Source organism: Giraffa tippelskirchi, chromosome 11 (genome assembly GCF_054371585.1).
Source record: "Giraffa tippelskirchi isolate mGirTip1 chromosome 11, T2T-mGirTip1v1.2.pri, whole genome shotgun sequence".
NCBI classification, from domain to species: domain Eukaryota; kingdom Metazoa; phylum Chordata; class Mammalia; order Artiodactyla; family Giraffidae; genus Giraffa; species Giraffa tippelskirchi.
In genome coordinates, this window is record NC_137285.1 from 144,073,040 (window position 1) to 144,095,421 (window position 22,382).

The window sequence follows — 22,382 nt, forward strand, 5'->3', positions numbered from 1 at the left end:
TATGACAAAGGAGGCAGGGTATACAATGGAGAAAAGACAATCTCTTCAATAAATGGTGCTGGGAAAACTGGGCTGCTACACGTAAAAGATTGAAATTAGAACATTCTCTAACACCATACACAAAAATAAGCTCAAAATGGATTAAAGGCCTAGATTTACGACTGGATATTACAAAACTCTTAGAGGAAAACATAGGCAGAACTCTCTCTGACATAAATCACTGCAAGATCTTTTTCAATCCACTGCCTTGAGTAATGAAAATAAAAACAAAAAGAAACAAATTGGACTTAATTAAACTTAAAAGCTTTTGCACAGCAAAGGAAACCATAAACAAAACAAAAAGACAATCCACAGAATGAGAGAAAATATTTGCAAACAAAGTGACCAACAAGGGATTAATCTCCAGAATATACAGACAGCTCATGCATTTCGATGCAAAAAAACAATCAAAAAAGTGGGCAGAAGATCTAAGCAGACATTTCTCCAGAGAAGACATACAGATGATCAAGAAGCACATAAAAACATGCTCAACATAACTCAGTAATCCAAACATCACTAGAGAAATCCAAGTCAAAACTATGATGAGGTATCACTTCACATTAGTCAGAATGGTCATCATGAAAAAAATCAGCAAACAATAAGTGCTGGGGAAGGTGTGGAGAAAGGGAAACCTCCTACACTGTTGGTGGGAATGTAAATTGGTACAACCATTATGGAGAACATTATGCTGCTGCTGCTGCTAAGTCGCTTTAGTCGTGTCCGACTCTGTGCGACCCCATAGACGGCAGCCCACCAGGCTCCTTCGTCCCTGGGATTCTCCAGGCAAGAATATTGGAGTGGGTTGCCATTTCCTTCTCCAGTGCATGAAAGTGAAAAGTGAAAGTGAAGTCGCTCAGTCATGTCTGACTCTTCGTGACCCCATGGGCTGTAGCCTACCAGGCTCCTCCATCCATGGGGTTTCCCAGGCAAGAGTACTGGAGTGGGGTGCCATTGCCTTCTCCGGAGAACATTATAGAGGTTCCTTAAAAAACTAAAAATTGAGCTATCCGTGATCCAGCAATCCTACTCCTGGGCATGTATCTGGAGAAAAACATTATCTGAAAGGATCCATGCACCCCAACATTCATTGCAGCACTGTTTACAAAAGCCAAGATATGGAAGCAACCTAAATGTCCATCATCGGAGAAGTGGATAAAGATATGTGTATATATTTATTCACATATTTATGTGGAGGCAGAGGATGGGGTGGTTAGATAACATCACAGACTCAATGGCCATGAGTTTGAGCAAACTCTGGGAGATAGTGGAGGACAGAGAAGCCCGGCGTGCTACGATCCCTGGGGTCTCCAAGAGTTGGACACAACTCAGTAACTAAACAACAGAGTATCCCCGAGTTAGTGAGTCACACTGATAAGGACACGTAACTCATATTAGTGCTGTTTTCCCCGTACCGTGCCACCTGTAAAGATTTTGTTTTTTAACTATTCCCTTTTTGCCTCCGTGCCACTCAAACCCATTTGTTTGAAACCTCTTTTTGGTGAAGGTAAAAACGCCTGAACATTTTGTTTCATATTCTAATATTCACAAATAATCCATATAGTCAGGAAAACAGAACCTATAGTAATGGTTTCAATAGAATGGATTTAATGTGTGAAAATTTCTAATACAAGGTATTAGAGAGCTGAGAGGGCAAGAAGCAAATACTGAAAGTACAAAGAGTTAACAGTTGCAGAGTGCACCTACCACCCCTAGGATGGGAGAAGCAAAGGAAGAGGGAGGGAAGAGGTTGGGGTTGGTAGAACCTGGAAGCATGGAAGAGACACCCCATCCCACTCCCTCCCCCCAGGGCTGGGCCTTAGACCTCTGAGGTGGGTGGGGCCACTGGCTGCTATTGCTGGTAATTCCAAGGGGTCAAGATGAAGTTGGTTCTGCCAGAAGAGGTTAGAACCACCTGCCGACACAGGTGAAACGCCACGCTGTCGGGGAAAAGGAGGCAAAACAGAAGTAATTTCCTTCTCCTTTTCTCTGGTTTTCTAACTTCTATCTGGTGCCCCTATTGACAGAACCTAACAGGAAGCCACCTAGCAAAGGTGAGATGTTTGCTGAGTCTCAGCCCCCGCATCACAAGGCAGAATTTAGGGTCTAGGAGCTGCAAGCCCACCACCCCTTTGGCTACTCCACAGCCCCCATACACACCTTTCTACACACCTTTCTACGTACTTCCATGCAGCAGTGACTTTGTTCTACCACTGAGAAGATGTAACTATCCTTTATGCATAGAGAGGCCTCACGTTCCCTCCCAGAAGGGGAGAAACAAAGTCCCAGTGGTCATAATTATAAATGTCTGTGTACTTATGAATTCCTTCTCTAATTTAGTCACAGGTCTCCTTAATATTTTATAACTTAATGAATAAATTCCAGGCTTCCAATTCTGGACAAGATTGAGCAAGCACATCCCACCCTGTTTCTGGAAAAGAAAGACAGACTGGTTAGGATCCTCAGGACTTAAGAGATGTTCCAGCAGTTCCCTTGGATTTTTTTTCCCCTTCCTTTCTTCCTCCATTTCTCCCTTCCTCTCGTATATCCTAGCCTCAGAGCTAGAGATGGCCATGACCCAGCCACAGATAACACACTAAACAAACATACAGAAAACCATCCCCCACTTTCTCTTGTCAGGACTGGGAAGAAGGCAGACATGCAGATGGAACCCTTCTGACCATACCCGCTTTACGCCAGGCAAACGCTACCAAAGAAGCCATATGTGCCCCTGCCAGCTAGATGCTGTGATTGTGGAGATTGTCCACAGAGCCCTGCTGTCCATACCCATCCTACACTAACAGGAGACAGAAGCAGAGACGGCACTCCTGCCCTGCCCCCTGTCCACTCTGGGGACTGTGGGATGGAGCCCACCTGACCATCCATGTCCTCCATGAAGCGAATGTCAGCGAAGAGGCAACTGCAGAGTCTGTTGGAGGGGTGCGGAATCCAGTCCCCCGTCCCAGCCTGCACCAGACAAGCAGACAGCAAGAGGCAGCACCTCATCCCTTCCCAGCTAGAGTGGAGGGAAGGTTGTGTTAGGGAGGGATTCTTTAAATCTGTGTGTGAAGTTCTGAGCATACTCGTGCCCTTCTCCCTTCAAAGCAACCCACTCATGAGACTGACTAGAACCAACACAACAAAAGCTATGAGAAATAAACTATGGTGTAGAATACTGCCCAGGTTCCAGATTGGCCCCTGGGTGGCATACAAGTTGGGCGGACCAGAATAGCCCCGATATAGTTCTTTGAAAATTAAATTGACATTCAGCCCACAGCCCACAGAAGCGGATCAGGACATGCATTCTGAACCTAAACTCCGTGCTAAACTTAAACATGTACAGGGCAGCAACCTTGCCTATTAACACTCAGCATGTTCAGGAACAATGCAACATTACTCTTCACACCAAGAACCAGGGAAATTGCAGCCTTAGTGAGAAAAGATAATCAACAGTTGCCAACACCAAGATGACACAGATGTTGGAATTCTTGACCAGGATTTTAAAACCGCTGTTTAAAAAAAATCCTCTAATAAGCAATTATGAGCACTGTTAAGTGGAAAAATAGAAAGTTTCCACTTTCAGCAAAGAAACAGAAGATATAAAGAAAAACCAGATGGTAATTTCAGTACTGAAAATTTCGTTAACCAAAATTTAAAACTTGATGGGCTCAATCAATGAATGAAAATAACAAGAAAGAATTGGTGAACTTGAGGATGAATCAATAGGAAGTATCCAGTCTAAATAGCACAAAGATAATAGATTGGGGAAAAAAAAACACAATGAACAGACACTCAAGACTGGTGGGACAATCACAAAAGATGTAACATTCATGTCTTCAGAGTCCCAGGAGAAGAGAAAAAATGTGGGGCAGAAGAAATATTTGGCGAAATAATGGCTGAAAGCTTGCAAAATTTGTCTGTAAGGTCATTAAACTTACAGACTCAAGAAGCCGAAGAAACCGCAAACATCCAAAGAATAGGTTGTATAAAGTATGTACCTTGTATACACTAAGTAAATCCTGGCAGTAATTCTTGTATCAAATAGTAATTGGAAGAGAAGAGGAGGCAAATAAATTGGGGTGTATATGCATAACAAAAGGAGAAAGGTTCATGGCTGCTACTTTCTTGCTTTTGCAGCTTGTTCCTGAGCAACTACCTATCTCCTTTCCCTTTGTTCTCAGCCAGCACTCTAGCAGCTTTATTACAGATGCAGTTTCTTCAATGGCTCTAGTACTAGTCAGACTCTATTTCTTCTTGTGTTAGTTTTGATAAGTTGTGTTTTCCAAGGACTCTGTTCATTTCACCTAAATTGTAAAATGCGTTGCTATAAAATCATCCATAACATTATCTTGTTATTGTTTTAAGTCTATAGATTTTGAAATGATGTGTTCTTTTTAATTCTTGATAATTTTCATTTTCTCTCCTTTTCTTGATCAGCCTTGGTGAAGGAATGTCAATGTCATATTCTTTGCAAAGGATCAACTTTTGATTTTGTTATACACTTTTCTTTAGTGTTTATTTGCTTTATATTTATTAACTCTTCTTTTCTTGATTAATCTCTTCCTCAGTTTCCAGAGTTTAAGTTGCTGTTACTTTTCTAACCTTTTGACTTGATAGGTTAGATCAGTGATCTCAATATTCATTTTTCTAATATACGTATGTCAGGCTGTAAATTTCTCCCTGATCAGTGCTTTAGGTACTGTTCTAAGGTTTGACTTGTGCTATTTTTATGATCAAGTTTAAAATATTTTCTAGTTTCTATTGTACTATCTTCTTTGATCCATGAAAGCATTAATATATTGCACACTTTTGTCAGTTTTTAAAATTATCTTTTTCTTACTGATTTCTGACTTGGTTCCACTGTGGCCAGAAAATATACTGCATGCAATTTCATTGTTTTGAAATTCATTGAGACTCTATTGCTCAGTAAAAGGTCTATTTTTGGTAAATGTTCTGTAGGCCCCTAAAGAGTAGATATTCTTCAGCTGAAGATTTAATGACCTTAGTAGGTCAATTAGGTAAGGTTAGGTACATTGGCACCTTTAATATAATCAAAGTTTTTTGTTTGATTATCTTTCATTCTTATCTAGAACAGGCAACTTTGTTTCTTCTGATTTGGTTTGGTTTTGTGTGTGTGTCTGTGTGTCTGTGTGCCTGTGTGTGTCTGTAGCCTTTATCATTTCTGTAGTAGTTAAAATCACAATCCTCTTTTAAATAAAAAATGGCTTAAACAGTACTTAATATGTGGGAATCAAAGAGAAACCATGCGGCAGACCTTTCTTACTGTGACTCCAGAGACAGAGGCGGCTCCCATTTGGGAATTTTTCCGAAAGGGGCAGCCAGTGGTCCTCCAGTGTCCAAGGTGGTTTTACTAGTCCTGCCTGGAGCCGAAAAATAGATCAGATGACTTCCCCCAATCCCTCAGCTGTAATGAATCTAAGGGATCAGAAGTCAGGCAAATGTGTAAGGTGTGGTTTCATGTGAAATAGTATCCAACTGCTATGCGTAGGAAGTATCAGACTCCCTGTGAGGATCCAGGGGTATTTGGAGGTGATGCCAGCATTAGGAGTGGAAGGGAGAACAGGCCGCTGCCTTAGTGGAGGAGAGTGTGGTGACGGTGGTCTGTTTGGATCATGGTTCTGCTGTCCCTCTTGAGACCTAACATGCAGGCTCAGGCCCCAGAGTCTCTCACAAACCAGAGGGCAATCTCACAAACAAGCACGTCTCTCACCAGCCAGAGGTCATATTAAAGCAGAGCTGCTATTGGAGGGTTGGAAACATCACTCCACAGAGATGATTTTAAAGCACCAGGCTCCACGGGTTGTTTAAGGGGCTTGGAGCAGAGGCTGAAGGCAGCTCGCTGATGGCACACTCCCTGCCTGAGCTATGAGAAAGGAAGGCGGCCCCATGCAGGGATGAAAGGGCAGTGATGGGGGAAGATCTCTGCTACCTGGGCTGTTAGCTTGAAACCAGTCCTGACCTCTGGAATCCCTTTCCTGGAGGCAGTTGTTGGAGCCACAGCAGTGCTCAGCCAGCCTCTGCGAAACCATAGCTCATGAAGGGAATGTTGAGGCTGTCCCAAGATCTGCCAACTAGGCTGCTGCACCAGCCTGGTTCAGAGAGGATCCGAGCCTCCCTGCGCCGGGTACCATTCATAGCACCCCAGGCAGAAAGCTCTCTGTCTTGGTGTCAGATCAGGAAGGGAACCTTGGAGACCATTCTGTCACTTCATGCTTTATTGCCAAGAAAACTGAGGTGCAAAGAGGTTAAGTTACTTCTCTAAAGTGTTAAAAGTACATTGAATATAACCCTTTAAGGGACACCCTAGCAAGTTCTTGGGACTGAAAGGCCAGACCCTGTAAAAAAGGCCTTTTTTTTTTTCCTTCTAGTGTCTGTGACTTGAGCACACAGACATTTGGATTCAAGACCTAATGCCTGGGTATCATTATTTATTTAATTGGAAGAAAACACAGGGGTCATTTGCCTGTTTAAATGAGTCGTATTCCCTGTTGGAAGGCAAAGAGCTTTGGGAAATGTTATATTCTCTCGCCAGCCCCAAAATCAGGAGCAAAAGAGTGATCTTCTCTGGCCCTGCGTGTTTCTGACTTGTTTGACAAGCTCTAGTGAGCTACCAGATGTGGAAATTCTTTTCAGCCTTGGATAATTTATTTATCTGTTTATGTATTTTACCAGGAAAGTATCTATTGAGTTCTTGATACTCATTTGCAAGGAGCTCCTGGGGGAACAGTAGCAGTGTATAGTGTTACTCGAATGTTTGATTTTTCCCCCTCCCCATGTCCGTCTGCTTTTATTTCAAACCTAAACAGCTGAGAAATAAAATGCAACTTGTTCCTCCTCCCCTCCCCCACCCTTAAGAGAGGCCGTTTAAAACATGTGGCAGAAAATGAGCCGTGCAGACTTGGCTGGCTGTATGAACCCGGGAATTTAGTTTTCCTTTCGTACTTTGATCCTCATTTCCAACCATAAAAATTATTAGTAACACTTAAGTGTTGAACATTTTTCACCTGAGAGATGTGAAACACTCGTGGCTAATAATACTGGTTATAAAGTCAGTCGTTCATGTGCGGCTGAGAATTGACTACAAGCAGCCATGTGCTGTTTGGTGCACGGAGTGCCGATCCCTTCCTCTGCGGCCTCTGCATCCTGTAGGTGGTAGCAGCTGGGTAAACGGCCTGAGCACTAATAAATTGTGAGAATTTATCTGTGTTATTTTGTTCACAACTCCACAAGGTGATGGCAAGTAAAGAATCAGGAGAAGACAGCAAAATAGTGTGAAAGGCCCCGCTTTTTTTTTTCTTGAGGACATGAAACCATCTCCGAGTGGGTTTTCCTGCTGTAGAAGCACCAAGAAGAAAAGCCACCTAAGTTAGAACAAGCTGGGTTAGTGTGGTCACATGGGGGAGTCATACGCTGATTGATGTGGTGGGGGCATAACTTGTGTTTGGGTTGATGTCGGAAGCTAGGTTGGTTCGCCCGTGTAGGGCCAGGTGATGGACAGGCTAAGAGGTCAGCTGAAAAGTCGAAGTCAGTGAAGAGGTGTTGTAGGTTTGCAAAGAGGTATATGGTCCAGGCAGTGAGATCACAGGATAAATTAGAGATGACAGGTTGAAGACAGGAAAAGCCAGCTAGATAATGGTTGTGGTAGCTTAACGTTCATCTAGGTTGAAGAACGAAGGGAGAAGGGAAAGACAAGCGCCTCCAGGGCTTGGATTTGATTGGTGATGAGGAAGCTTGGCTAGTTGGAGAATTCCAGAGCTGAGCCTCTATCTCACAGTTACATTTTAAATAGAACTGGCTAACTTTAAAGGTCTCTGTATATTCATCCAGGGAGAGATGATATATTCTGTGATTCTAAATAAACTATCCCACTTTTTCTCTTCTCACTAGAAGAACAGAAAGATGGAAACAACCTATCATAGAGTTCATAATAACCTTTTTAACAAGCTGGTGGATAACTTTTAAAGAAGAAAAAAAGCTGTCTCCGTCCTTCTGTGCACCCCTCTCTGAGCCGCCTGCCAGGGTCAGTGCCGCAGACACCGGGTCTCAAGATTGTTTGTCACAGACTTGTGGTTATGATCCTTCCAATCGGGAATTAACTGCTTTCCTCTCTAGCCTTCAGCCCTAGAGTCCTAAATCTGAAATTGTGCTCAAGAGTTGTTGGGAATCCAGGGAGGGTTTTCTTTACAGTACTTGGAACCACCTGTCTCATCCTGCTGTGGGCCCTACAACAGGCCCCACGACACCCTGTGGTTTCACCTAGGGCACCGAGAAGCTAGGTTCTTACAGCCCGCATGGATAAAAACAAAGCAGCCCTAAAGGAGAGCCCAGATGCAGATAACAGCCTGCAGTGGGAACGGGCGCCACAGAGTCCCATCCCTTGGCACGTGGTCTGACGCAGTGGCTGCCTGGAAGGACCGTTTCCTTCTTCTCTCTGGATGATGGACTGTAGCGGCAGTGCCCCTTGGATCCAGGAGGAGTCGGTCCCCATGGCTGCTGGTGACTGCAGGCATCCCAGCAAGCCGGGCCTGGCCCTGTCTGGGGCATGCGCAAAATCAAACCTTGCCGGAGTGGTTCTGCATCAGCCTTCATTTGTACTGGGTCTATGCTCAAGCTTTGCAATAGCTAGAACCATTTTGCCAAAGCTGAGCTGGTGGTTTTTTTTTGGAATGTAATTGCTCTACAGTGTTGTGTTACTTTACAATGTTGTGTTAGTTTCTGCTATACAACAACATGAATCAGCCATATATACACACACACACACATACATACATACATACATACATACATACATACATACATACATACATATATCCCCTCCTTCCAAGAACCTCCCTCCCAACCACCCCATCCCACTCCTCTAAGTCCTCACGGAGCAAGAAGCTGAGGGCCCTGTGCTGTACAGCAGCTTCCTGCCAGAAAGCTGAGCTTTTTGAAAACCAAAAAAGGTCTGGGACTTGCAGTGACTTCTCAATTTAGGGTCTGAAGAAGCTGATGACTGGAAGCTGTCTGTGAGCCTTGTGTATTACATCCTAGTGAGTGACAGTTCTCCTTAGAGTCCCTTTCCTGGGCCTGGCCATCCTACAGGCCAGTAGAGTGTGGACTGTTGAAAGGACATTTGTCTGTCTTTCTCCTTTCCTTTTACTCACGTGAAGAGGTGCCTTTATAGAGACTGTTGTCTTGAGAAGAGAGAACGGGGTGGAATGGAAGGACCCGCTCGTGAGGGGCCCTGCCCACAAGGTTCAGTCAGAGCATCCTTCACAGGAGACCTGGTCTCAGAAGACTGAGGTCGGAGGGAGTCATTCTCCCTAGAGCATGACCTCCCTGGGGTCTTCTCCACATCGCTTCAGGCTCCTGGTCTCTGGCCTGTAGGAGCCCTGAATCCTCTGTTAGGCCCATTCTGTCTCCAGCCTGCACCGACTTGCACCCAGACTCACGGGGCCTGGAGAGAGGCTAGTTCTTAAGTGCTGCAGCGCGCACGAGCTGCTGAAAGCAGACCCCAAGCAGCGGGCCCGGGCCCACGGAGGTGCTGAGAGAAGCTGCCGTGAGGTTTGACCTCTCAGAGCTTTCCTAAAGCACCCAGGCCCCATCGGAGAGTAAGTCAAACAAATATTAAGGGAAGGAAATCGAATATGTCTGCTGAACTTTGAAATAACATCTGATGGTTTAAAAAAAAAAAAAGCACCCAGCTGGGAATTACAATAGAGTGATACTTTTTCCTTCCCCACTGAGCAGAGTCAAACAGTAGGCCCAGAATTTGTTTGCCTAGCCGATAATGAAACAGCGAGTGGAGGACTTGGGCTCCTTATCCCGAAGAGGAGGCAGGTGCTGCCCGCTGGCACGTCCGACCACTGAAGGGCGTCTCCTCGCAGTCTCCCACCCACAGAATTGATTTCACGGTTTTCCGTGGAGCTTTGTGCAGGTGAGAGAGGAGCTCTCTGACCTTTCCACTCCCTGCCCTCTGTGCCCCCCGCCTCACCATCTTTTCTGTCCACAGCACCGGCAGGCCCACCTGGCCCTGCAGTTCTCTGCCTCAAGAACGAATGCTTGTAATGTGGAATAGTTATTTTAAAGAGGTGTTGGTCCACTTGATGGTTTAAAGAATGCATACTTTCCCTCCCCCTATTCTAAAGGAGATAACTGTCATGATATTCCAGCCCTGAGAGGATCCATATGTTTGCGGGTTATTGTTCCAAAACCTGCCTGTTGTCTCTTTGGGATTGATTACAGACCTTGGCTGCCCCAGGAATCCAGAGCTTCAGGATTTGGTTTATGATTTGGGGATAGGGGGAATTTGTCTTGCATGGGCTGCTTCTCTGCCTTGATTTTGATAGAGATGCTTAAAGGAGGTGTGTGGGCAGGACTTGGCATGGGGCCAGGGGAAGTGAAACCCAGAGCAGCGCTCTCGGGAGGGCGATGCCCGCAGCCTTCCGAGAAGAGTTCTGTGGCGCGGTCCCCATGTGAAGCTACACCATTCATCACCAGCTATAAAGCTGCTTGCAAAGTCAGGACTTTGAGACAGTGGTTGATGGGTGCCATTGCATTAGACAGAGCAATTCCTGGTTTTGAAAGAATAGAAAGAAAGAAAACTTGAAAGGAATGGAGTATTCCCCTAATCTTAGAAATGTCACAACTGGGAGAAGGAATCTCAAGAAAGCAAGGTGGGACAGTTGGTGTGATATATACAGTTCACGTCTCAGATCAGATTTATTTCTTGGTGCTCCAAAATTGGTGTGTATGGTTCACATTAATCGTGGTTATAATTGCTACTATCTGTTGGCTGCTTTAGAATAAGAGTTGGCAGCCTTTAAAAGTAAAATTTCTAGGATCCCATCTAGCCTTTGGGTTGGGCTGTAGATTTGAGAGGTGGGTCAGAGGTCCTGAACGCCTGTTGACACTGCCCCTGGAGAAGGAAGAAAGGGGCTAGCTTCTTATAACCAAGGTCACTAATTACATCCACAATATAGATCTGGGGCTGGACTGACAAAGTTCGCTTGAGCGCGGTCCATTCAGACAGGATTCTGTCTGCCTGCTTTACTGGTATATGCCTAGAGCTAGACACATAGTGGGTGCTCATTAAATATTTATTGACTGAGTGGACTTAACGTGACTGGACATTGAATTTTCTTATATATAGTTTCTGTGAGTAAAATTATAAGGTGTTTTTCAAAGTTAAATGATTCCATAGTTTGTATTCAGGGAGAGATACCTGGTCTTCTCTGTGTTAACCTGCTAAATAGCAAAGAGTAAACCTTTGTGTTAATTATTTGTCTGATTGAGGGAAGTGGAGATCTCAGCCCAACTTTGTAATTTCATAACTTTCTTTTCCTTTCTCCCCTTAAAATTCATGAAGCCTTTTCCTCCTTCCTGCTTTACCACCCCAAGTTTAACTCTTTTTCTTTTTTTGTACTTTTTCCTGCCTCCTTACCTTATTTCATCTCCAGTTTTTCATGTATATGTCATTAGCTTTTCTAAATAGTAAGCTCCTTAGTAGCAAGATATATGCCTTATTTTTGTATTTACTCTTTGAAGTGTAATTCAGTCCCTAAAAATAGTTGAGGGCAGCTGATTTTTGCCCAAAGGTGCAAATACAATTTGGTGGAGGAAAGACAGCTCTGTTACATGATGCTGGACAAACTAGTCATCCATAGGTAAGACTTTAATCTTGACCTAAGCCTCACACCTTATAGAAAAATTAACTGGAAGTGGATCATGGACTTAAATGTAAAACATAAAATTATGAAATGTTTGGGAAAAAACTTGAGAAAAATCTTTAGGATCTAGGACTAGGCAAAGAGAAGCACAATTCATAAAAGGAAGAGTTGGTAAATTAGACCTCATCAAAATTTAAAACTTTTGCTCTGTGAAAGGCCTTGTGAAGAGGATTAAAAGAGAAGCTGCAGACTGAGAGAAAATATTAGCAAACAACATATCTAACAAAGGACTAAGCATCTAGGATATATAACTCTCAAAATAGTAGAAGCATTCAGTAGAATAACAGTAGAAGATGAACAGTCCAGTTGGAAAATGGACAAAGGACCGAGCAGTGATTTCACTGAAGGGGATATGCAGATAGCAGATAAGCCCATGAAAAGATGTTTACATCCTTAACCATTAAGGAAATGCAGATTAAAATGAGAATTATATAACACCTGTCAGAATGGCTAAAATTTTTTAAAAAATGACTACAGATAAAAATGCAGAGAAACCTGCTGAAGTTGCTGAGAAACTGGATCTCTCATACATTACTGGTATGAATGTAAAATGGTACAGCTGCTGGAAAAATAATTTCCACTTCTTATAAAACTAAGCATGCAACTACCATATGACTCTACAGTTGCACTCTTGGGCATTTATCCCAGAGGCAGTAAAATGTATGCCTACACAGTGGGCACAATGAGTCTTCATAGTAGCTTCCTTTGTAGTGCCAAAAAATGAACCAGCCCTGATGTCTTTCAGGGAATGCATGGTTAAACCAACTGTGGTAAATCCACACCATGGAATACCACTCACCAATGAAAAGGAGCGAACTATAGATACACACACAACTTAGATGAATCTCTGGAGAGTTAAACTGAGTGAAAAAAGCTGATCCCAAAAGGGTATATACTGGGTGGTTCCATTGATATATAGCCTTCTTGAAATTATGAAATTGTAGAGATAGAGAACAGATTGGCAATTGTCAGAGGGAATCTGCAGGGGGAGGATCTATAAAAGGTCAATAGGAGGGGCCCTCGTGGTGATGGCAGTGCTCTGTATTCTGACTGTATCAGTGTCAATATCTTGTTGTTAAGTCACACTGTAGTTTTGAAAGATGTTACCATTGAGGGAAACTAGGTAAAGATCATACAGGATCTCTCTACATTATTTCTTGCAGCTACTTTTGAATCTACAATTATCTCAAAATAAATGTTGAATTAAAAAATCGTGAAAACTCAGTAAGTATCCAAGGGTTAAATGTGTAAATGAATTAATAAATAGCAACACTCAAATCTCTGCATCCCTATACTATGACTTTACTTTGCTGTGGGATTGCCTTTCTAGAACTTCATAGCAGGATTAATGTCTCTAAAATAGGTGGGACACCTTTGGATTTTTTAAAAAAGCTGTTGAGGGCATCATCTGTTTTGATGATTTGACTTTATTCTAGTTTTTGCCTTTTGTAGTAAACCATCCCAAATCATTTTTGGGGACATAGATGGGGTAGAAATAAATAAGGAATTTAAAAGAATTCCTATGCTTCTTGATTCTCCACCAAGACATTATGGAGTTTAGGCACATAAGGAGAGTACTATGGTGGATTAACGCATTAAAGAATCAGTTCAGAACCACATTTATGCTTCAAAGTTGGCCAGGATTATAGTTTGTGGTCAATGCCGTTTCCTTCCTTTGCACAATAAGAAGAAAACAAAGCTGGCCAGTTCCACGGTGTCTTCTGTGATGAGTGATCTGAGTCCCCAGGGCAGTGGCTTGAAGTCACGAGAGCTTCTTTCTCCCTGCTGGATGGAGCTGGTATCTTTGGTCCCCAGTCAAAGCAAGCCTCACCAAGATCAACTTGAAATTTTGAAGGTTCATAGTGGTTATTTACATTAGAAATAGAAACTAGAGTCTCTGTGTATACCTCTTGCAGGATTTAAAGAGAATAGCCATTTAGCTTATGCTCGTTGTTCTCCTTTTAACTGCATTCAGTAATCTCCTGGGACTAGACTTAGAAACAGCATGACCCCCACAGGAGTTGAGGTTATGGAAATAAAAATGATTTCACATTTAGTGGGTCTTAAGGAGCGCAAAATTTGAAAGCCCGTGACCCGACGCTGACCCGTGTCTTCTTCCTCCCATCCCCTCAAACTCTCGTCACGTCTCCCCTGCCCTTCTATATTATCTCTCAAGAGAGTTATTGCCTCATGAAAAATACGGGTTGAGTTTAATCTCCCGTTCAGCTGCTCTTTGCTTGTCCTTCCTTCCCGGCCCCAGAGCCTCTGGGTTCCAGGGTACCAGTAGGTGCTCGGATGTCCTAAGGGGCGCCTCACTCGCTTGCTACAGAGGCTGACGCGAGTTCCGTCTCTCAGTGGGTGAGCTCCTGGCTTTCTCCGCTAAGTGGAAACCACGTTCTCGACGAGCCTTTGGCTATCAGAAGCCGAGTGCTGAGGGGAGCAGAAGGTTTTGCTGTTTCCCCACCGTCTCTCGCTCCCCGTGCTGTTCCCTCCCTGCTCATTCCACGTGCGCGTAGGACCCTTGACCATCTCTGCCACCAGCTGCACCCAGCTGAGCACACTGGCACTGGCTGTGACTTCAGATGCCGTCACTTGGCTTCCGTGACAAGTGAGGGCCTGAGGTGGGGAAGAGGAGGTGCTTTTTAGAACTAGGGAGCTTCCCTGGTGGCTCAGACGGCAAAACGTCTGCCTGCAACGCGGGAGACCTGAGTTCAATCCCTGTGTCAGGAAGAGCCCCTGGAGAAGGAAATGGCAACCCACTCTTTAGAACTAGGAGAGAGGGCGACCACAAGACTTCATGAGCAGAGGCCGGACGGGAAGTTAGGTGGGACCGCACGGTGTGACCTCGGGACCAGCCCTCAGCTTTCCCATCTGTCCAGGGAGGGGATACCGGACCAAGTGACCTCTGCCGTCCCAGTGACCCCCGAGTTAGCGTGGACGGGGCTCCGCAGCTTAGACTGCTGGAACGTGAGTCTCTCCTTACCCTCCACCAAAGGCTCACGGGCCCTCCATCTGGGGAGAGAGTGAATGTCTTAGAGCCCCCTCCTCAGTGTGTGTGTGAGACTCAGTCGCGTCCGACTCTTTGCCACCCCATGGCCTGTAGCCCGCCAGGCTCCCCCGTCCATTGGATGCTCCATGGGGTGCTCCAGGCAACAATACTGGAGTGGGTGCCGTTTCCTCCTCCGCCTCTCCAGTGACGTCCTCCTAACAGAGGTAGCGGTGAAGGGTTTACTGGCACACACTCCCTCTACCAGCTGTGGCCAGCACTGGTCTGTCTCCTCAGCTTCACCACTGCCCCAGGCCTGAGGAAAGGGCTTGAGAGTAATGGTGATCATGTCCTCCAGCGCCAGAGCACTATGTCCAGCCAGACCGGGGCGGATAGGGTTGCCACCAAAACCCAGGAGCCTGCCCATGGTGCTGCTCTTCCCGTTGGTTTATTTTAAGTAGAACCCCACCTTGGGTTGAAAAGGTCTCTGGGGCAGACTGAAGTGATCTATCTAATAACAGGTAAAGCTTAATACACAACGAAGCACGTAGGTGAATTTGTCAAAACCCATCAGCATTAGGGCGGTTCGGATGACAGCTTCGGGCTCACTGCCTCTAGGTTCCCAGCATTAACATTTAATGGTGCCCCAACCACCCTCGATGAAAACTACCATCCGCCATTGTAATTAAAAGCATGAGCTGAAAACAAGGCCAGTCAGTCCCTCCATCCCACTTCATCTCAGGAAATTTCAAATATAAAAGGTGAGCTTTGTTCCCAGAGGACTGAGAGTGAATCCAATCACTGGCTCCTCTGTGGAAAGCAGCTAGAAATTGGAACCCAGGCAGCCTCCCCCTTTCTCATCTGGGGAGCACGCAAGACAAGCCCAATGGGAAGGGTGGCCGCTAATTCCGAGGCGTTCACAAGTCGGGTTCCTTGCAGCGCTGCCATGGCTCACCCTGGCACGTGGCCACAGGGCGTGGGCTGGATCATAGCGTTCTGTTCTGCTTTGATGGTCAGGGACTGACACAGTCGAGGGGATGTATGCAAGGAGAGGAATGAATCCTAGCCCTGTTTGGAGGACCTTGGGCCCACATCCCCCCGTTTCCCTCACCACTTCTTAGTCCATCTCTTGGTTCACGAGGCCTGGTATATGTGGCATTCCTCTCACGCAGTGGCTGTATCCCTGCGGAGCTCTGCCTTTGAAAGTGTGGTGACTGCAGCGGCCACTTCAGAGAGTCCCTTTCCTCCTGGAGCTAACCCGTGAGCTCCTCATCAGACATCCCAGATGGGTGCCACCTGTTGTTACACCTTCCCCGCACCCCCCACCCCCAGTCTGTTTCCTGAATCTGACTGTGGTTAGCACACACCCTGAGTTTAAAATGCACTCGCTAAGCTGGCTTAGAATATAGTGCATTATCCTCTTTTCAGGAACATTTATTGGGTACCTGTATGTGTATGGCATTTTAAAACAAAGTGAAATAATGCAGACCAGCAACTGATCACAGTTGCTGAATTAGTTTCCTTGGAAATAGATTAGTGGGGAAGAAGTTATGAGAATTTAGGCCTGAAAGTGCATTAGAGGTCATTTAATCCAACCCCTCATTTTGCAGAGGGCAGAATGGAATCAGGGCAACTTGAATAGGTCTGGGGCACAACTCATCTGTGGCAGAGCTGTTCCTAGGTATACGTTAACCACGTGCCCTGGTGCACTTCCTGTAGGCGGTAATCAGGGCTGCCTCCTGTGCCTTTTGAACAAAGGTAGAAGATCTTAGTTTTATCCTCTAGGAGTGGGAAGCTACAAAAGACCCAGGACCCAGGTTCAATCCTTAGGTCGGGAAGGTCCTGTGGAAAAGGAAATGGCAACCCACTCCAATATTCTTGCCTGGGGAATCCTATGGACAGAGGAGCCTGGAAGACTACAGTCCATGAGTCACAAAGAGTAGGACACAACCGAGCGACTAACACACACATAGGACTGTTCAAATTATGCCAAGCCCCTGATCAAGGCATGGAGTTTGTTTTAACAGACATGGGCCTCTGTCTTCAAAGATGTGTGCAATTTAAAATAGATGACACTGTATATAGAAGATGTTGATAGTACAGGCAAGCAATTGAATGATGGCTTTGTGACTTGAACATATTAATAGCTCTGGAGCACTATTACTCCAACTATAGGGATGTAATGTGAAGTTTCAAATGCCTGCACTACAATATATAAAGGCATCTGTTAATAATGACAAAGGGCTGACCCCAGAGCATTTCCCTGAAGTAAAAAGAAAAAAAGTGGAATTAGGGTGGGAGGTGGGGAGCGATGAGGGAAAGGGGGTCGAAGTCGGGTTCCCGCTCTTCTGGCTGGGAAAATGCTTTACTGTATACCTAATCGGGCTTCATACTACACCCGCGCTCTGTGAGAGGGCCTGTCCCCTTCCGTTCCACTCCGTTTTGATCCTGCAGTCAGCTGCAGAGTTATAGATGAAGTGACAAGGATAGTATCTTGATTGCATCCAGCTGCCTGGAGTAAGTCAAGGGCAGAGAGGCCCCGCCTGAGGAGCCGCGCTCGCCGAAGCCTCCAAAGGCGTCTGAGAGCCAGGACACCGCGGATGCTTTCAGAGCGGCGGCGTTCAGTGTTTTGTGACCCAGTGTCACCAAATTAAGTGTCCCCAGAGAGAAGCCTGGTAAGTGGCTTGAGCTCACAGGAAGAGGACTGAAATCAAAACAGCCTCCGACCCTAAAACTGAGACAGTTGTTATCATTGCTGTCAATGGGGGCTTGAAAAGAAGAACCCCTTGGGAAGGTGATTTCACCTTCCTTCACATGGATTAGAGAGCTGTGCTGTGCTTAGTTGCTCAGTCATGTCCGACTCTTCGTGACCCCATGGACTGTAGCCCGCCAGGCTCCTGTATCCATGGGGATTCTCCAGGCAAGAATACTGGAGTGGGTTGCCATGCCCTCCTCCAGGGGATCTTCTCAACCCAGGTATCGAACCCAGGTCTCCCACAATGCAGACTGATTCTTTACCATCTGAGCCACCAGGGAAGCCCAAGAATACTGGAGTGGGTAGCCTGTCCCTTCTCCAGGGGATCTCCCTGACCCAGGAATTGAACCGGGGTCTCCTGCATTGCAGGTGGATTCTTTACCAACTGAGCCATCAGGGAAGCCCCAGGTTAGAGAGCTATGTTAACTCAAAATACATTGGGGTGGGAAGAGATGGGATGCAGCTTGCATCCAGCAGAGGTGCCAGCTGAATGGATGCCCCCACCCTGCCCCTTCTCTACCTTGCCCACCGCTGGTGCTGAGTGTAGTTGCTTGTGCTCATAGCCCTTCAGAAATCTCTCATCCCGTTGAGATGAATCGGTGATGGTGGTTGTGATGTGGCTTGAACAGGCAGGTGCTCGATGCCAAGCAGAGAAACCTGGCCGTGCAGTTTGGTGGGGTCTCCCCGGCCTGCAGGCCAGATAGATGTTAGGACCCACAGCCTGTGTTGTGGCTCTGTAATAGTATTATATTAATTTAATCTGCTGAAATACAAACCCCAGAGTAGAGAGAACACAGCAGCAGCATTATACATCTGAGGAAATGTTTGACATGGATTCATTTGTCTGCAGCTATTATGATGACGCCTGTGGCCGATTAGCTCTGTTGATTACAACATGGTGTTCATAAGGCCAAGGCTGTGGGCTGGAGAGGCCTGTTAGGTGAGCTGGTTCCACACAAAGGAAACCTCTTTCCACCATTCCAGACCACATTCAAGACCCCAGTCAGACATCCATAAAAGCAGATAGATGATCACAAAGACTGGGCAAGAGAGTGTAATGACTCAGCAATGTCCCTTTCCCGCTCCTGGAAATGAGATTTAAAACATGTGCTTTAGTGATGGTGAGTTGTTACTGTAATCTTCTCACACCAAGGCTATCACATTATTACGAACGGTAACTGGTGATCAGTACTGTTGCAGGCCTCCTTTCTGAATGAAGAAGTGTCCTAGCTCTGGCTATGAAGAAAACAGGAAGGGACTTTGGTCCGCTTCTTCCCTGCTCAGCTTTTTGCCGGCCGAGGTTTTGCCTGTCCGGCCGTGCCTTCAGCAGCTGTGCGTGGAAGGCTGTCATGTGCTGGCACAGTGCTTTGTACTTGGAATCCCACCATGAATCTCTGTCCTCATGGAGTTTAAACTCTAAACCCTACGGGAGGAAAAGAGATAAAAGTAGACAATAAATAACCAGTGCAGTTTCGTGAAATGGAAGTTTGATGAAGAAATGCATGGAGTGAGGGGCTGTGATGAAGAATGGCTCGTCTGGGGATGGCGTATACCTTGGATGGGAGGGTCTGGAAAGGCCTCTCAGAGTAGGTGATAGTTAACTAGAGACCTGACTGATGAGCAGAAACCAGCCTTTTGAAGAGCTGGGGGAATAGCCCATCAGAGAAATAGCAGGTGCAGAGGGCTTAAGGTCTAGTCACAGTTAAAGGACAGGGAAGCCACTGACTTGTCGAGAACGTGGTAAGAGAGAGAGGCTGGAGGGTAGGAAGGCTGTTTAGAACATGCTGAAGAGTTTGCATATTCCCTGGTGGCTCAGGCAGTAAAGCGTCTGCCTACAATGCGGGACACCCGGGTTTGATCCCTGGGTCGGGAAGATGCCCTGGAGAAGGAAATGGCAACCCACTCCAGTACTGTTGCCTGGGAAATCCCATGGACAGAGGAGCCTGGCGGGCTACAGTTCATGCGGTTGCAAAGAGTCAGACACGACTGAGCAACTTCACTTCACTTCACTTCACTTCTTAGGAGGAAGCCATTTTTTGTTTTGAGTGGAACATTTTTTAAAGATCTTGTCTGGGGGATGTTATGGATTGAACATGCCTAAAAGAGGTATGCTGAAATCCTAATCCTTAGTAACCTTATTGGAAATAGGGTCTTTTCAGAGGTAATCAAGTTAAAGTGAGATTGTTAGGGTGGGCCCTAATCTAGTTTATCTGGAATCCTTACATAAAAGGAGAAATTCGGACACAGAGACACACACTCAGAGAAGAAGACCGTGTGAAAGCAGAGGTTTGGAGTGGTGTGTCTACAAGCCAAGGAATGCCGGAGATTGACAGCTACCCACCAGGAGCCAGGGGGAGGCAGGCAGGATCCTTTCCCCGGGTGAGACAGCCCCACCAGCACCTTGACTTCTGATTTCTAGATTTCTGTTGTATTAAGCCACCCAGTTTATGTTATTTTTTAAAGCAGCCCTGTGCTCAGTCCCTCAGTTGTGTCCGACTCTTTGTGACCCCAAGCCCTGTAGCCCGCCAGGCTCCTCTGTCCTTGGAATTTTCCAGGCAAGAATACTAGAGTGGGTTGCCATTTCCTACTTCAGGGGATCTTCCCGACCCGGGGATCGAACCCGCACCTCTTGCATCTTCTGCATTGGCAGGAAGATTCTTTACCCCTGTGCCACCTAAAAGGTGCAGGAGGGCGGGGGGTACTAGCATGCTGACCTTGGGAAAGCAGTGACGCATCCTCCCTGGACTCAGGGACACTCGGATGTGGGGCAAACCTCTGGTTGCTATAGCATGTATGACCATATGACTTATATACATGTGGGTAAATATATAATGAAAATATATATAAATTAATAGGATGGCACCCACTGGTTGAATTACCCTGTAAAGCATACCCTACTCTTCTTTTAGGAATGGTCCTTTTAGGGATGCTCTGTAAATGATGGTTTGGAAGGGCAGGGGTGGAAGCAAACAAATTGGAAGCCTGTTGCAGTAATCCAGTAATCCACAGTAATCTGGTAATGATGGTGGTTTGAGCTGGAGACAGTGGTAGCAGAAGTGGTAAGAGGGCGTCAGAAGTAGAGCCAGGAGTACTTGCTAGAGGACTGGATGTGGGGCAAGAGGAAAGGAGTAAAGATTGGCTCTTAGCTTTTGGCCTGAACAGTTGGATTAGATAATTTACTGAGACAGTAAATTAGGATGGCAAATTTATGAGAGGATGGCTTTTCCCAGGCTGTGGAATCAAGAGTCATGCTTCAGACATGTTAAGTTTGAGGTGCCTGTTGTTAATTTAGCTGAAGGTATTAAGTAAGCAGTTGGTTGTGTCAGAAACATTCAGGGCCAAAACTGCATTTAGAGGTCATCAGAGTCTAGACGGTGTTTAAAAAGATTGAAGCTAGATGTTACTTGCGGGGAGAGTTTAAGAGAGTGTAGCTCTCCAGGACTAGGCCCTCGGGAACTCTGCTGTGTAGAGGTCTGGGCAAGGATGAGGACTCAGTGGTTCTGAGCAGAGGCTCCAGGACAGCTAGTAAATTTTCAGTATTCACTAATGGTTAGTGGTTTAAAGGCTAGGGAAATTGTATGGAAATACATGGAGAAAAGTATTGGATGTACCCCACTCTCATATACCAATTCTGTTTAACAAAACTATATCTCAGAGCCTTTCCAAATGTGGAAATCAAAATTTTGTTTTCAGTATGTTATAGTTTTTAAAATCAGGCAACTCCTCTATACCTGAGGCTTCCAAAAGATCATAAAAAATGTCTTTGTGCTCCAGATAGATTTTTTTCTTTTTCAGAAGCAGAGACTTTGTAAGTTTCCACAATCATCAAAATTGACCGTAAATCACGGTTTCATTTATGCTTCATTTGTGCATTCATTAAGAGTGGAACCTAAAAAAAAAAAAGAGTGGAACCTATTTCTCTAATCGCCCGTTGAGAGATCATATACTTTGGCCCAATTCAAGAAGCTATTATTCTACATTACTTGAAATTTCCAAGTACAAACCCGGAAGTTGTAGAGGAAATTAGAATCAACATTTATCTTTGAGTATTGGCGGAAGAAAGAGCACCTGTTGGATCAGATTTCTTCAGAAGCCCATTCTGCTCTTCGTCTGTGAAGATCTGAATGCAGGGATTCTGTCACTGAAAGAACTGAGCACTGTGCTTGGTTACTGTCTGAACTGGGAACTGATTGCTGCTGTGTTTCTGTCCTCAGGTCTGGCGAGAATTTCCTGACCGGTTGGTGGGTTACCCAGGTCGCCTGCATCTCTGGGACCATGAGATGAATAAGTGGAAGTATGAGTCTGAGTGGACCAATGAGGTGTCCATGGTGCTCACAGGCGCAGCCTTTTATCACAAGGTAAGGTGGGGACAGGCTTGAGGCAAGTGGGGCTAAACTGGCAAAACCAAGAGTATGATACTCGTTTTATTTTGCCCAAACTAATTTTTGCCAAGTTTAGGAAAAATGTTCTATTCAGAGAGCTTAGAAAGGCCATGTTGTGTGATTTTTTTTTAATTAAGTTATTTTTCTAATTATTAAAGTATTGCATGTTCAAATATGGAACAAATTTATTGTATAAGAAAAATCACTGAAAGTTCTATCATAGGACTAATGGTAGATAAACTATTGGGTTGGCCAAAAAGTCCATGCATATTTTTCTGTAAATCTTATGGAAAATAATGAATGAACTTTTTGGCCAATGCAGTATTATTATTATTATTTAGGTGTTTTTTCCAATTTGTCTTTTTTATTTACTGATTCACACATTGAGTTGTAAATATTCTCATCAGCTTTTTTGCATGTATTATATTATGAGTTTTTTCCTTATGTCACTAACATTTCTTTATAAACAACCTCTACTTAACATAATTGCT

At 45.1% G+C, this 22,382-nt stretch overlaps 1 protein-coding gene across 7 annotated transcripts in view; it reads left to right on the plus strand.

Moving 5' to 3' along the window:
• The window catches only part of EXT2 (exostosin glycosyltransferase 2), a 146,552-nt gene that overhangs the window by 105,052 nt on the left and 19,118 nt on the right, over positions 1-22,382 (plus strand). For all 7 annotated transcript variants that reach the window (XR_014069652.1, XM_081544998.1, XM_081544995.1 and 4 more), the window contains exon 11: positions 21,724-21,867. Coding sequence is in view for 6 of the 7 variants with exons in the window: in XM_081544998.1 (XP_081401124.1) it covers positions 21,724-21,867 (144 nt within the window). In the remaining variant the exon portion in view is untranslated. The remainder of the gene's footprint in view (positions 1-21,723; positions 21,868-22,382) is intronic.